General features: G+C 43.5%; 1 protein-coding gene across 1 annotated transcript in view; it reads left to right on the plus strand.

Moving 5' to 3' along the window:
- The window catches only part of MGST2 (microsomal glutathione S-transferase 2), an 11,293-nt gene extending 688 nt beyond the window's left edge, over positions 1-10,605 (plus strand). The window contains exons 2-5 of the mRNA XM_010019150.1: positions 4,130-4,229; positions 5,381-5,451; positions 7,342-7,423; positions 10,473-10,605. Coding sequence (XP_010017452.1) covers positions 4,130-4,229; positions 5,381-5,451; positions 7,342-7,423; positions 10,473-10,605 — 386 coding nt within the window. The remainder of the gene's footprint in view (positions 1-4,129; positions 4,230-5,380; positions 5,452-7,341; positions 7,424-10,472) is intronic.
- Positions 10,606-14,531: the final 3,926 nt, after the last annotated feature.

Raw genomic sequence — 14,531 nt, forward strand, 5'->3', positions numbered from 1 at the left:
AAGTCCGAGACACTCTTTTGCTGTGTATCGGTCTGAAACTGCAGTGGCATTTTTAACACTGCTCATTATTTTCTTTGAAATATGTCGATTCATACAGTTGTGTTTACACCGGGAAACAAGGTACGTTTTAATGACATTTGTGCTATAGTAGTATGAGATTAAGAACTAACATTTTTACCTGGCAGAAAATAATCTTGAGAATGTGACCTTTCCAGGTTAAAAGAAGCCCAACACAACAGAAGGCAAATTAAAAGCCCCTAAAACTTACATTTACTTTTTCTGTCATCGGATCAGCTACAACCTCCCCTTGTGATCTTCACAGAACGTTTCTGTCTGGTGGCAGTATTTATCATCAACTTCTGTGAAAGTTCAGCTTGCCTGCCTTGATTTTTAATGTAAAAGTTTGGAGGATTAAAACCAAACATTACCCAGAAAAGAACTGCAGTTTGAAAATTCAAGGAATCGTAAGATACTGAAACTGTGAAGGGAGGGGGAAAACACCAATGTTCTTCCTTGTGATGGTTAATCCATAGTAGTTAATCTTAGTTAAAACCACATAAAAGACAAGATAACCTGGGATTGAATTTACACTGGCAGTCTGACATCAAGCCCAAAGAGAAACCTGTGTACGAATCTGATCTGCTGATCTGATTTAACTCATCACAGCTTGACTTACTCTCAGCATGCTTTCTAGCACGGGTAAACCAACACAAGCTAATTTATTGGAGTTCAAATGAACATTGTGAAACTGGCACCATAATCATATGTTATAACCAGTTCATGCAAGGGGGGTAACCCAGCGTGTGATCGCTTGCTGTGAACAAAATACACAGCACATACACAGCACTTGGTGCTCTCTTTGCTCTTCTATTTATTATGAGTTAGGGAGGTGCTAATGGGCAGCATGACCTCCCTGAAGCAGTACTGCAAGTCAGGTTTCACTTAGCAGTCATCAGAGGTACAAGGTTTAGTGTCTCAGAACTGGAGTTATTCAAGGAATCAGGTCAGTCAAAGATTAAGCTGTGCAAGAAATGCTCTAGGGTAGAAAGAGGAGAAACAAAGCAGGAAGTGGTTTCCGGTCATGAACTGAGTTTTAAGCAGCTAAGATTTGCTTGAGAAATTAGTGTTTTGTAGAGTGATGGGAAAACCAGGGAATCCAATGAAAGGACAGAATGAATCCTGGTCATTGATATAGGAGAGTACAGGGAGGACAGGAGTCCCACTACTCCTGTATTTTGAAGCATCTCTCTGAACTAGCACCTTTTAAAATCCCTCTTAGTAATCCCAGGACCTAGCTAGACATTACTAAAAAGACATTTGATCTTTTTTAAAGGTTGTTAGGCCAGGCCATGCAGATTAACATGCACCATCTTATACTGTGATACAGGTAGCTGCTTCTCTACAGGCTTTTTAACACATGTAAAATGTTTGAGAGCAATGTTCCGTGAAAGCCTGCTTTGTCCCATATTTTCAGACTAAAGGTATTAACTCAGTAACCATAAATGCCACCTGAAGATGAAAGCAAAAAAAGGCAAACAAAGGCCAGTGAAGCATACTTTGTAACTACCTCAGTCATGTAATTTAGCCTGCTAGAACTGAACAACTTGGTACAGGGGAAGAAAAGGCTATGAAAACCTTTACTTACTCCTGCTGCAATGCTTTCTGGAGTCCCCACGACAAGCCCTCTGGTGGGTGGGACAGAAGAGCTCTCCCATTGCTTTATTCTATATTTGAGCCCTTGTTAAACCATAATCACAAAACTTAAGTTTGGAGTTAGAGCACTACTTTCCGTTCACCAGAAAGGAACTAGAAGGCAAGTCCTATGCAGTTAACAAAAATACAGTAATTATTCCTCTCCTGAGCTCATTTTGAGCCCCTGGTTGGTACATGCCTTGTTCAGCACACCAGGCTCACCTTTTCTTTTAAGGTGGCAAACATAACTCTAGTTCTCCTGTGCCACAGCCTGGTTTTCATTGGCATATAAAAGCCCACTTGCCCCTAACTGAAGCAAAGTTCCCATCAATCACAGTCGAACCACTAAAGAAGTAGATTTTATGATGGTCAGCTGTGCTATGGTACTAGCACAACTTTCTGCATAAGGTCAACCAGTCTCCCATGTCTACATCTGTGCCCCTCAAACCAGAGCCTTGCTGACCAAACCATACAAGGGCAAATCATGTTACAGCTGAGGCCTTGACAATTTGGTTTGGTTAATTGTACTGAACAAACAAAAACAATTTGGCCTCTACGGTGCCTTAATCTCTGTATTCAACTGATTTGGATGCAATGACCTGCCTTGGCTTGCCTTAGTTCCTCATTAGAAAAAAACCTGGTCCCAGGCTGGTTCTGAGCATTGAATGGCTCAGTGTGGCCAGAAAACAAGGAACTCATTGCTGGCTAAAACCACCATTGCACAAAACACTATGGCTCACCTAGCACTTTGACTGATAAGCCAAGGAGGATTTGCTGGCACATAGTAGCATTTGTCAAGAAAAACAGAAGTTAAAAAGTAACTTTCAGTTAAGTTTCCCAGGAAAATAATTCTCAAAGGTAATTCTTGTGCTTCCATGGGTTTCAATCTCCTTGAAGCATGTTCCCTAAACCTTCCTCACTACCGTTCTTCCCTTCTGAAAGGGCTGCAAGGTGGCAAATAAGAGGTGAATCACCAGGCATAACAAGAGATGCAAGGGTGGGAGCAGAGAATGTCTTGCTGGATGCAAATAGTGTCCTGTAAATCTGCCTCACAGAGAGATCCTGAGATGCTCTGTCTAGTCTCCAGAGAGCAAGGGTAAGAGGTCACTTGAACACAGCCCGTAATTACTTATGTGGGGAGAAGACAGGTGGGAAAATGCTTTTTTGGGAAAAGGCTTTGCTACAGGGCTAAGACCTAAGTAGTGCACAGGGCAACACCACTAATCTCTCTAGCTGTATTGTAATGCCACCGCTCCCAGAAGGGAGGACAAAAGGTATGCTTAGGCTTCCCCTTTAGACAAGTGCTTTTAGTGAACTGAGGTCAGTGCCTGGTTTCTGGATCCAGGTAAAGTTTAGGTACAAGGTAGACAGAGAGCTTCTCCTACAGGGTGGCTATGACATAGGTGGAAAATTAACTCCAGATCCAGAGAGTTCTAAAATCAGACAGGGTGATGCCTAATACCTCTGCTGCATACAGAAAATTGCTATCTATTGCCTTTTGTCCCTGCAAGCCTTTGTTCAACTTCAAAAGGGAGACTTCTGCAATGAGGACATCAGTAGAATGAGGTACAAACATGTGCATCAGAAGTGATGCTAGAAATACACGTCAGAAGAGCAGAGATAGTGTTTGGTTTGGGTTTTTTTGGTAACTGATATTTAGTCACTGTACAGTAAGCTAACTTCTTCATGGCACTGCATGAGCTCTAACAATGGTTTTTACAAGACAGGTAGGTACTATCAGGTCCTGTCGTGGAGGTGGAAACAGCATAGGTCTGAAACAGATAGCTCTGAGAGCTCTCCAGCAGATGAGGTGGAGATCAAGAACAGGATACAGCCTCCCCAGCTACACCTCTCTGCTGTTTCCAACCTGCTGTATTTTGAGAGTCTGAGGCAACAACAGATGGAAAAGCATGTTCTATGAGATATGGGCAAATATCTTTAAAAAGGCAGCTACCTGATTTTTGTTTCCAAAGATGTAACACTGCCCCATACTTCAAAGCATGATAGCTCTGAGTGTCACTAAATCAAAATGACTGTATGCTTTTCAAGCAAGTAGGGAAGTGACCTCCATCAGTGCAATTTGGTTACTGAGGTACTGCTAAGGCAGCACAGTGCCACTGCAGCGTGACTGGACTGCTCCTAGGCTGTGCAGCTCTAGGATTCAGATGAGGCAGAAGAATATTGAAGTCACAGCTATATTGCAGCAAATGCAAAAAGAGAATGAATGTATTTCTGAAAGAGCAATTTCCCCTCTTCTTCGTGAGTGTCACTCTTAAAGATAAGATCTAAACTTCTGTAGGGAAATTGGTCTCTCTCTGACAAACAGAATGGAAAGAGCTGAAGAACAATGATATCTCTTTTAAAAATTACTGACATGTTAAGGATGCATCTGAACTGAGGAACTGTGTAATTCATGAGCCCTTATTCTTGCTTGCAGGTTATTTTGCTTGGCTGGTGGGGAAATCAAGAATGAAGCACAAGGTTATCCCCCCAGCTGTCACTGGAGCTCCAGAATTTGACAGAACGTTTCGTGCACAGTAAGTCCAAAGATCATTAAGTTGGTGGCAATAAATAACAATTCAGTCCAGAAGAGAAGCAAAAACATTGTCCTGAAATGTTACTTTTTCTTTGTGTCCTTTGCTCAAAAAAGAAATAAAAATTACGAGCAGGTTGCTTTTCAAACCATTCAGGGGTAAGTTCAGCTCATTTAAAACAGTCACGGCTCAAATTCTGATCAAACTAGGTAGTAAGATTACCCAAACCTAAGCAGGGGCTGAGAGTTAATGGGTTGTAACTTAAGGAATGCAAATGTTCTGGATCTAGCAAGCTGTGCTGTCAGTTCTTGGACTGTGGCTGACATCAAACACTGGAAGACGAGCACAGAAAACCTCTGTCTTCAAAGTGGATACCAGTGGAACAGCCTGTCTGAGAAGAGTGTTTTCCTAAAGGGCTTCAGTTTGTGATTAGCTAATGACCCTATGCAAAAGTATTTATATTTATTTCAAACAATTCTATCTGCTGTAACTGTAGCTATAGTGGTTAACAATAACGAGACATAGCCATCAGACAACAGAATATGTTAGATATAGAAGGTTGCCTAATGCATTAAAAAGAAATTAATTCAGAACAACCAAGAAAACATTGGTGGGAAAACTGATGATGTCCACAAATAAAGATGATACAGTCCTGGCCATAAGAAGATCCATCAAGAGCTGTCTGTGCCTGATAGCACTTCATAAAGGCAGCTGGCCTCAGCAGAGCAATCCAAGCTGCCAATGCACAGCTCTGTGCTTCCTCTTGCAGGCCCAGGAATGCTGACCCATGAACTTGCATACTGAGTATGGAGAGAAGTGATTAACATCACATCCATGTGCTGGAATTCCTGCCTGCCTCTGCTGCACAGGCACTTGGTTCAGGATCATTTGTCCCATTAATTTCTGTGTAGCTGCGATCCAGACCCTTGCCTAAATTTTAAACCCAGGAAAATATTTTAAACAATCTCTATTTGAGATTAAAAAGTAGACAGTTTTTAAGAGTGCCTAATTCTGGCTCAATTGTGCTCCCACTGGATTCAATAGCACTAACGTTAGTGACAATAAAATGAGGCCAAAGTGATTATCTTTGAAAATCCCACCCATAGTTCTTTCCCTTTCCAGACTAACAATGTTCTTTGAAATTTATTCTGCAGACAAAACTGTGTGGAGTTTTACCCAATATTCCTGACTGCCCTCTGGACTGCAGGGTGCTTTTTTAATCAAGGTAAACACTTCTCATTTTTATCTTGGACTGAGAAGTTTTATATAACTTTTTTAAACACTTTAGTTTTACAAGCAGGTAAATTACTGTAGAGACCTTTTCCCCTTCTTTTCATTGCATTGCCTTAGCACAGCCTTCCTAGAAAAGTGCTCAGTGACACTGAAATCCCTGCTTAGTCGTGGCATTTCACATAGTCCCACCAGCTTTTACTTCTCTCTGCAAACCAAGCAGCCAGTATGTGGCACATCTGTCACACAGTCAGTGGATTTTTCTGAATCATTCAGAAAAGCAGCTCCCAGATGCTTCTCCCAACAACTATTCACACATTATGGGACAGTTCTCACAGGACACCAAACATAGCTGTCGTCCCTTGGGAGGAGGCAGCCTGAAAAGACTCAGATCAGAGCACTTGTCCCTGTGGCTGGACCCCCGGATGGTGGAGCTCAAGCCAGGAAAGCTTTGGGTTTTTACATCCCAGATGAGTGACACCACCACTGGGCTATGACTCATTGTTTGTTCTGGGACATAGCACTGAGCACTGAAGCACAGTCATAACAGCAGCATCTCCAGCCCTAGATACTGTACTTCAGGTATGCAGCAGGGACTCCTGAAAACCTACTGTGTTTTCCCAGGCACCTGGCAGGGGGCATTTTTCTGCCAAATGTTCTGAACTCAGGCACCACAGAGCTTTCATATCTCTCACTCTGTTGATCTTTTCAAGGTTGGTCCATGCTATCTCCTAACAGCGATGGGGTGCACTCTGATAGAGCCAAAACTTTTGACAGAACCTAACTTTTGCATTCTGCTTTCTTAAACCTTTCCCAGCTGATGGTTTTAGAAGCGTGAAGTTTGTGGGCTGGAGGAAAGGATAACTAGCTCATGCCTACTCCATCCTGAGCAACTAGCTTTCTTCTCAATTCTCTATGTCATTTTGTTTTGAGGCTTTCTTATAGCTACAGTCCCATCTCTGTTGCAAATCCAATGTAAATCCAAAGTAGCACCACTTAAGTCAACAAATGGGATGTGAAGTAATACGTGCGCTCATAGAGAGACACTTGATTCAAGGAAGATCACAGTTGCTAGCCAGCAACACAGACATTGCTGTCACATGTATAAAAAGGATTGCTTTAACCTCCCCTTTAAGTCATTTTTTCAGCTGCATATCTCCCATAGGCATGTTTACATGAGTTAATCCAGAGCACAGTAAAAGCTGTCCTCTGTAATACTTGCTCACAGGGTTTGAAAGAGCACAGAATTAACTAGCACTGCTTAGTCCTGGATAATACGACTGACCTACACACCCTTGCTCCATCTATCAAATGGAGGTGACTTTATACTCTTCCCTCAGGGAGGTCAGAAACCTAACTTCACTACAGCCTTCTCTCATGTTCTTGGATAAAAGCTGCTATATAAATGCAAAGCAGGTTATTAACAACATAAATAAGATTCTCTTCCCAAAACAAACACTCCCCTTTAGCATGAACTGCCATAACTATAAGAAATGACAGTGCTGAGTCAAGCCATAGTGCTCCAACCCACTATCCTGTCTCTAGGATAACTGCCCAACTTGGGGGGAGCTATAGATTCCTGTCAGGTCTTAAGAGCTCCTTTTCTGGGAATGCTTAGGGATTTTTCTGGACAGTCCTATGCCAACCTCTATCTGTAAACCCATACCAAGAGCCTCCTGTAGTGAATGTTTAAGGATACATACATAATAATTCTTTCCCAAAAGAACTTCCCAGGGTATGGGTAGCTATGAAAATCTCCAGACCTGTACAACTAGAAAACATCATTAAAGTGGTTAACTCTAGTGATTACTTTAGTGTCTACAATCCTCATTTTTTAATTTTCTAATTTTTATTTTTTTCCCCCTATTAATCTTTTCTTTATTAGAATTAGCTTCCTTTCTGGGTGCGCTGTACATGTTTGCCCGCTACAAGTACTTCCACGGTTACATACAGTCTGTGAAAGGAAGGTAAGAGGTTACCAACTGAATGCAGGTTAAAAGCTCCAGGCTGTGGTCTGAAGCTGGGCTGAGAGCCAAGGGCTGGCAATGGGAAGTGACTATAACTGAATGAAACATGTGTAAAGTGTCAGCAAGAGGTCTGAAGCAGGAAGGGGGCTGGCTGTTACAGTAGAAGCCTAGGTTAAGATGTGCATGTGCTACAGGTCACAAGAGGGAAAAGGTTAGATGCTCACCTTGTGGGTGCCTGCTTTGTACTAAGAAGTATGACAGTCAGACTTGGAGAGGTCTGAAAACAGCAGTAGTTTGCAGCTCAGGACTGCTGTAGAATGGGAGACTGCTCAGGCAAGGCTTGCACTGTGCCTGCCTGCTGAGATTTTCCTTTTTCATCAGTTTGTCACATTAAGATTTACTCTAGCCACACAAAATGCACTAAGGGGAGCAAGTGAATCTGGCCTTGTAGGCTGATGAACTTTTGCCAAGCAGGTAAGAGAACACAGCTTCAGATAAACATATGTTAATGAATGTTAAGTGCACAGCATCTTGTAAACATGAATTTTGCTTAAGCAAACACGCACACTGGCAAAACACCTCTCCACTATAAACACTCAAACACACTGTTTATTTCTTGTTTCACTGAAGTCACTGCACCATCTTCTGTGTCCTGACCTAAGGCTCCTCTTCCAGCCTACATATCAGTCGTAAAAAGAAAATAGCACGATTCATGCTTGTCATAAAATTAAAAGAACTGTGATGTATATTACCAGAGGAAGATGCAAAACATCAGACTATTTTGTAGTGAATAATCTTGCAGCAGCAAAAGACTGTATTACTGGGCTATTTTCCATAGCTTGTGTACCAGTGTTCCCATTCTCCGTCACTACAGTCTCTACCAATCCTTTACCCTCTTTGGAAGACCTGTTGCTTAAGAGAAGGGAGAGGCTATGTTTGCCAGAGCAAATATACGGAGATAATTTTGTATCTCCCAGTAAGAGATGCACTAATTCAAATGATGCACTGAACACCAGCCACAAGACTAGCAGCTATTAGGTCTGGGGAGCAAACCCATGTAAATAAATGAACAAGCAGAGCATAATGGACTCTAATCAACAAACTAACAAGTCATTTGTTTAAGAAATCACAGAATCATCACAGAACCATAGAATGGTTTGGGTTGGAAAAGACCTTAAAGCTCATCCAGTTCCAGCCCCCTGCCATGGGCAGGGACACCTTCCACTAGACAAAAAAACCTCCCCTTGACCCCGGCGAGGGGGGGGGCAGCCACAGCTTCTCTGGGCAACCTGTGCCAGCACCTCAGCACCCTCACAGGGGAGAATTTCTTCCTAATATCCAATCTAAATCTCCCCTCTGCCAGTTTAAAGCCGTTCCCCCTTGTCCTGTCACTACATGCTTTTTTAAAATGTCCATCTCCGGCTTTGTTGTAGGTCACTTTAGGTACCTTTCCCATGCTTTACTTCAGTACTCTTAGACCAATAGATTCAGCCTCTCAAGGAAGCCTGATAACAGTGGCTGGCTTCACTGTTAAAGCTGCACTCTGGTGAGACTCTGATTTCTCTGCATGGAACAGAGGGTGCAGAGAGTCAGCCTGCCTGCCCTAGGAAATGGCTTTGCTCATGAGGCCTGCCGCTGCAGGCCTGCCTGCTGCTAACCTCCGGTGGGTGCTTCAGCTAGCTACAGGTCAGCACAAGTCAGGCAGGCAGAACTTGGCCCCAAACATACAACAAGCCTGTAGCAGCACTACCAGCACAGAGGTAATTAGTCCTCACACCGATTCTGAACCGGAATCACTGACTACAGCCATGCTGGTTATAAAGACAAACCTGCTCCGCACGCTCAAAGAGCTGGTTACGACACTTCCTCGAGCACTTGACTCATGAAGTGCAGTTCAGATTTGCCAGGGCTGGATTTTTTAAGAAATGCACTTTTACTTGGTTTCTGTGCTGGAGAGGCTTTTGCAAGTGAGCTGTATCCTCTACCCTTCCCTCCAGCTGGCTCTGACATATACTTAAAGGGCTCAGCTAAAGACTTCTTTCATACTCTCATGAAACTGAGAAAATCTCATACTTCACCATTTTCAAATCCACATATAGACACAGCATGCCCAGAAAGGCTACTTACATCAAGTCTTTAAGCACAACAGAGATTCTGAGGCTCCCTGAGCACCAAATCTCTTCAACCTCTGTGGGTAAGGTAGCTATAAACTAAAAGCTGACAAGCTCCTCAGACCTCTCTCCAATGCTGACGTGATGGGATTCTCCAAAGATATCTTTACTTGCTTGTTCTGCTGGTGGAGGCCAACCCAGCAGCAAATCCTAAAATATACCTATCAGACCAGAGTCTGCACCAAGGCAACTGAGAATAGACCCTGCAGAGTCTGCATGGAGGGTATGCTCCCTGCTCACATGTACCCAAAAAGTGAACTCTATGTTGCAGAGCTGAAGGGCTCTATCAGCCTCTTCTGTGGGAGTTTTCCATTTTGTACAAGTAAAATAACCTGATCCTGTCCCATCCCTGGCAAGTACCTGAATCACTGATTTTTTAGATCAATGCTCTTCCTCTCTGGTGCAAAAATCCATCTCCAAGTCAAAGGGATAACCAAAAGCAGACCTCCCAGTTCAGTGGAAAGTACCAACCAAGAGGTGTGGATGTAAGAGACATCCCCTCAGTCCCTAAGGCTTCTCTCCCACACTCCTGCACCTAGAGTTGTGGTGAGGTGCTCAAGCTTGTTTGTGGCTTTACCTACAGGTCTTCATGGCATTGGGATGAAGTAGCTTCATCCTGGAACAAGTTCTTAACTTCTATGTGGATATTTAGAAACACAGGGGAGAGTTTTCCCAAAGAGAGGATACTGGGAATCTCTTTCCTCCCTAGCAACAGCCACATGTGGGAATGGTTCATCACCAAAACACCCCAAGATAGCGTTGCAGCAGTGATCCTTGTCTGATTCTACACACCTCTTCTTAGTTGGTGTGGACAAGCAGTTTCACTGTAAACACACCATATACCACTCTAACAGTAATTTTCTGCTTTTCACTTCTAGGTTAACAGGTTTTTATTTGAGTTTGATAATTATAATTTCCTTGATAACCCTGGGTGCAGCAGGGATTGGTAACAGCTTTCTGGATGAATACCTGGACTTCAGCATTATGAAGAAACTCCGTAAATGGTTCTGAAGACTTTTGTTTTAATAAATAAGTAACACGGATGCTTTCCCTGAACTGCAAAAAAAAAGATAAGCTGCATGTGAATAAAGCATCAAAGCTCTTTACCTAAAGCTCATTGCAATGTAAAAAGCATGTTTTTCCTGAGCTTTCTCCTTCCCCTACACTCCTGAAAAAGAGTCAATTGAGAGAACATCGTGTCACATCTGCATTTTCAATTAAATGTTCTGTTTTCCTGTACAGTATTAACAAATTACATAAAACTAAAGCCATTAATTCACCAAGTAATTTAGTTGGAACTGGCACTGAGAGCATCAGCCCATCTTACCCAATGTCCTTCAGCTTTGCCAATGCTTCTGTAGTGTTCATTCACTCTTCACTTCCCCCAGCAGTGCCATCCATTCTGCACAACTGTAAAAACACACTGCGATGCAATTCACGGCTGCGAGGTCCCAGTTTTCCAAGTACATCCAGTCCCACTGCAGGAGGCTGTTTAAACATGCCTGGAAACACTGCTTTCTTCAGGAAAACATTCAAAGCTGCACTTGACCCTAACATTTCTGTGAAGGCCTTTTGATTTTATATGCACGCTTACGGTTCAACATATGCTCAAACACTCTTCTGGTAGAAGTGGGGCTCTCCTGTAGGCAGACCCCAGTCCTTGCACAAAGCCTTCTGAAGACAGGCTGTACCCACAGCACAGCACTTGTGAGAGGGAGAGCCAGCCCACCCAAAAAGGCAGCACAGATGCTCGCCTAACAATTGGGTCTACTGCATTGTCTCCCACCGAGGCACAGATGGCTGGGGTGTGAGGCAGACTAGACAAACGCCCCAGCATGGCCACAGCTCTGGGAATCATAAAATCACAATGAAAAGCAAACTGGCTGTGAAGACTGTTTGCTGCTAAAAGTGGGGGAAAGGCATGGCTTACCACCATGAGCTCAAAGTAGGCCGATGGTCAGTTTAAACTATGTAGAAGAACAGAGAAGCAAGGCCACGCCTGTTTTGGTAGCTCCTGATAATTCCAGTTATTTAGGCAATATTGAATATACTCATGCTAGGGCCAGCAGGCAGAGATTTTCCTCGTCATGCCTCTGAAGACATGATTTGGCCAAAAATACTGCACGTTTATAGCAGCGTTCAGTCAGGTCAATATAATGAACATCATAGAATCACAGAATCATGATTTGTGTTGGAAGGGACCTTAAAGCTCATTCAGTTCCAAACCCCTGCCATGGGCAGGGACACCTTCCACTAGAGCAGGTCGCTCCAAGCCCCTGTGTCCAACCTGGCCTTGAACACTGCCAGTGATGGGGCAGCCACAGCTTCTCTGGGCCCCCTGTGCCAGCGCCTCACCACTATCACAGGGAAGAACTTTGGCCTAATACCTAATCTGAACATACTCATGGTTAACACCCCCATGGTCTTTCTAAAAGGATACTGAGGTTGATAACCTGACCAGAAAACAGCTGAGTCTTGGAACAGGTTCATAATAACCTTTCATATGAAACAGGTGGGCTTGTGTGTAAGTTAGCTTGTGATTAAAAGACACAACTTAGTGCCTGCATGTGGCAAAGGCTGAAACAACAAAATGAAACAAGTATAAAGGTGCAAGACTTGGGTCCAATAATGTCTCTCAAGGGGAAAAGACAGATCATGGTGGTAAACAGGCTACAGAAAGGGTAACTCCCCAGTGCTTTACCTCCAGGGAGAAAGTACAAGAGGGCCAGATTTAACCACCACCGAAATCACTGGGAATCCTTCCACTACCTTTCCTTGCATGGGCTGAAAGACAGAAAATCCGCCTGCTCACCTGCCAGTGGTGCTGTCAGACTGCCATGGGCAGCAAGAAGTGCTGCCGCCAGAATCAAAACCAAGACAGAAGCCCAAACTACCCAAAAGGCGTGAAATACCCACTAGAGGAGGCCCCAAGGTGGCTCACTGTGTTCAGATATGTCTTTGCTCCTGCAGTTATCCCATTCCAAGCTTATCTGCTGTAGTGGTCTGGCATGCTTACAGACAGCTTCCCATGCCCCATCTACTAGTCCAGTCTATGCTGTTCTATCCTATTCTGCAGAAAGGAATAAACTGCTGTTGCACTGGGACAATTTCACATGCCAAGAAATGCAGGTGTGAGGCTGCAAAGCATCATCCAGCAGCACAAAGCCATAGTGCTGGGACTAAACATGAACCTAGTGTTTTAAGAGCTGCACCAGCTAAAGAGAGGGCAGAAATTGGCCCAGAACTGAGGATACGACCTGTTCTGGGTCCTTTTCCCCACTGGGCCAGGATAGAATGCCTACAATGCAGAAGTTTTAAAGGCTGACTCGTCTATAATTAAAAACAAGATACACCTGTAACAGATGGATGCTGTCAGTATCAGCACTGACTTTAACTCTAGTGAGAACCACACCATTTCCTGCCTGCTGATGGAGGAATCAGTATCAAGCTACACACTCAGCATACACTGTGAGTTAATGCAAATGTTCATCTGTTGGTCACAGTCAGAAATGACGATGATCCCTGGTGCAGTTTCAAAGCCAGTTAGTACTTAGGGGCCTCTTGCAGAAAGTATCTTTTCTCAGCAAGGCCTCTGCCAGCACATGCTGAGGAGGAACCCTGACGAGCTGCTCTGATCTGGGCCAGCCTCCTTCTTTTGCCCCATTTTTGACATTTAGAATGAATAGTAAAGGACCAACATCAAGGAGAGAAGAAGCAGCTCATCTTAAAGGTGGTACGTGGAGCTAAGCCCCACTGACATCCTGAAGAGCAAGCTATGCAAACAGAGATCCAGTGCCTGATCCCCTATGACTCCCTGGCAGGCTGAAGATACAGAGAAATCAGTGCCAAACCTTGAAGGCCACACAGAATGTTTGTCTTAAACAGGTCATATAAACTCAATAGATCTAATGCACTTTCCAACGGGCTTCTGACAACACAGTTCTCACACTGTAGTAGTAGAAGGTAGGGAACTACTCTAAGCACGTGTCTTCATGCTTCCCATTTCCCCAACTCTTGTTTCCAACTTCTACATCCAACCCTGTATCTCCTTTCTTCCACCTCCCCTCCCCAGACCTCAGGGACAGGACTCCGACCTGGGCCCTCCATGTTGTGAGCTGCTCTGGTGCGCCCGGCACGGGCTGTACCCTGCCTGTAACACTCTGACTCCGGGTGGGAGAGGGCAGCTCCGCAGGGTGCAGTGGGGCAGCTCTGGAGCTGGCTTCCCTCCTCCCCCCAGAACATCACCCACCGTGGTGCAGGAGTGGGGCGAGAGATGATCCTATAAGCCAGCCTGGTAGATGAGTCAGATAACCATCTTTTATTTGGGTTCTCTTTTTTTTGTTTTGTTTTGTTTTTCTTTAAAAGTGGTATGTTAACATCAGGTCTTTTTCTACATTTTCAGAGCTCTGTACAGGTCTTAAAAGGAAATAAGCAATGCTTAATGTACAAAGTAAAAACAGAAAACTAGAAAAATCTGAATAAAATGGAGCAAGTTGCTGTCAGGGATACAGTACAAATTAGTAATTAGACGTCATCTGAAGTGCAATACCACTGCAGTAAGGATGAGTTAAGGAATGAAATAAAAATACTCTATTTTAAACAAACAGTATATATATATATTTTTATATGTATATATTTTACAGATAGTAGACCCAGTGATATCTGTAGAATTGTAAAAACATATTTACAAATAACTTTTATTTTTTTTTAACATTACATATACATCAGCACCATAGTAAGAAAGGAAAAAAAAACCCCAACCCCAAATCTAATAAAATCTACCTCTCTAGTACTTGGTCCCAGTACGGAGTATTTGGAGGAAGCTTTACAAAGACAACAGAGACTCAGTCTTCACCACCATTTATTCACCAGAGCCCGCATCTCCCCAACACACGTGGATTTGCACTTGGTGGTTGTGTGTTTCTAACCCCACGCTG

This window comes from Nestor notabilis, unplaced genomic scaffold (genome assembly GCF_000696875.1).
Source record: "Nestor notabilis isolate BGI_N333 unplaced genomic scaffold, ASM69687v1 scaffold18987, whole genome shotgun sequence".
Lineage (NCBI taxonomy): Eukaryota > Metazoa > Chordata > Aves > Psittaciformes > Psittacidae > Nestor > Nestor notabilis.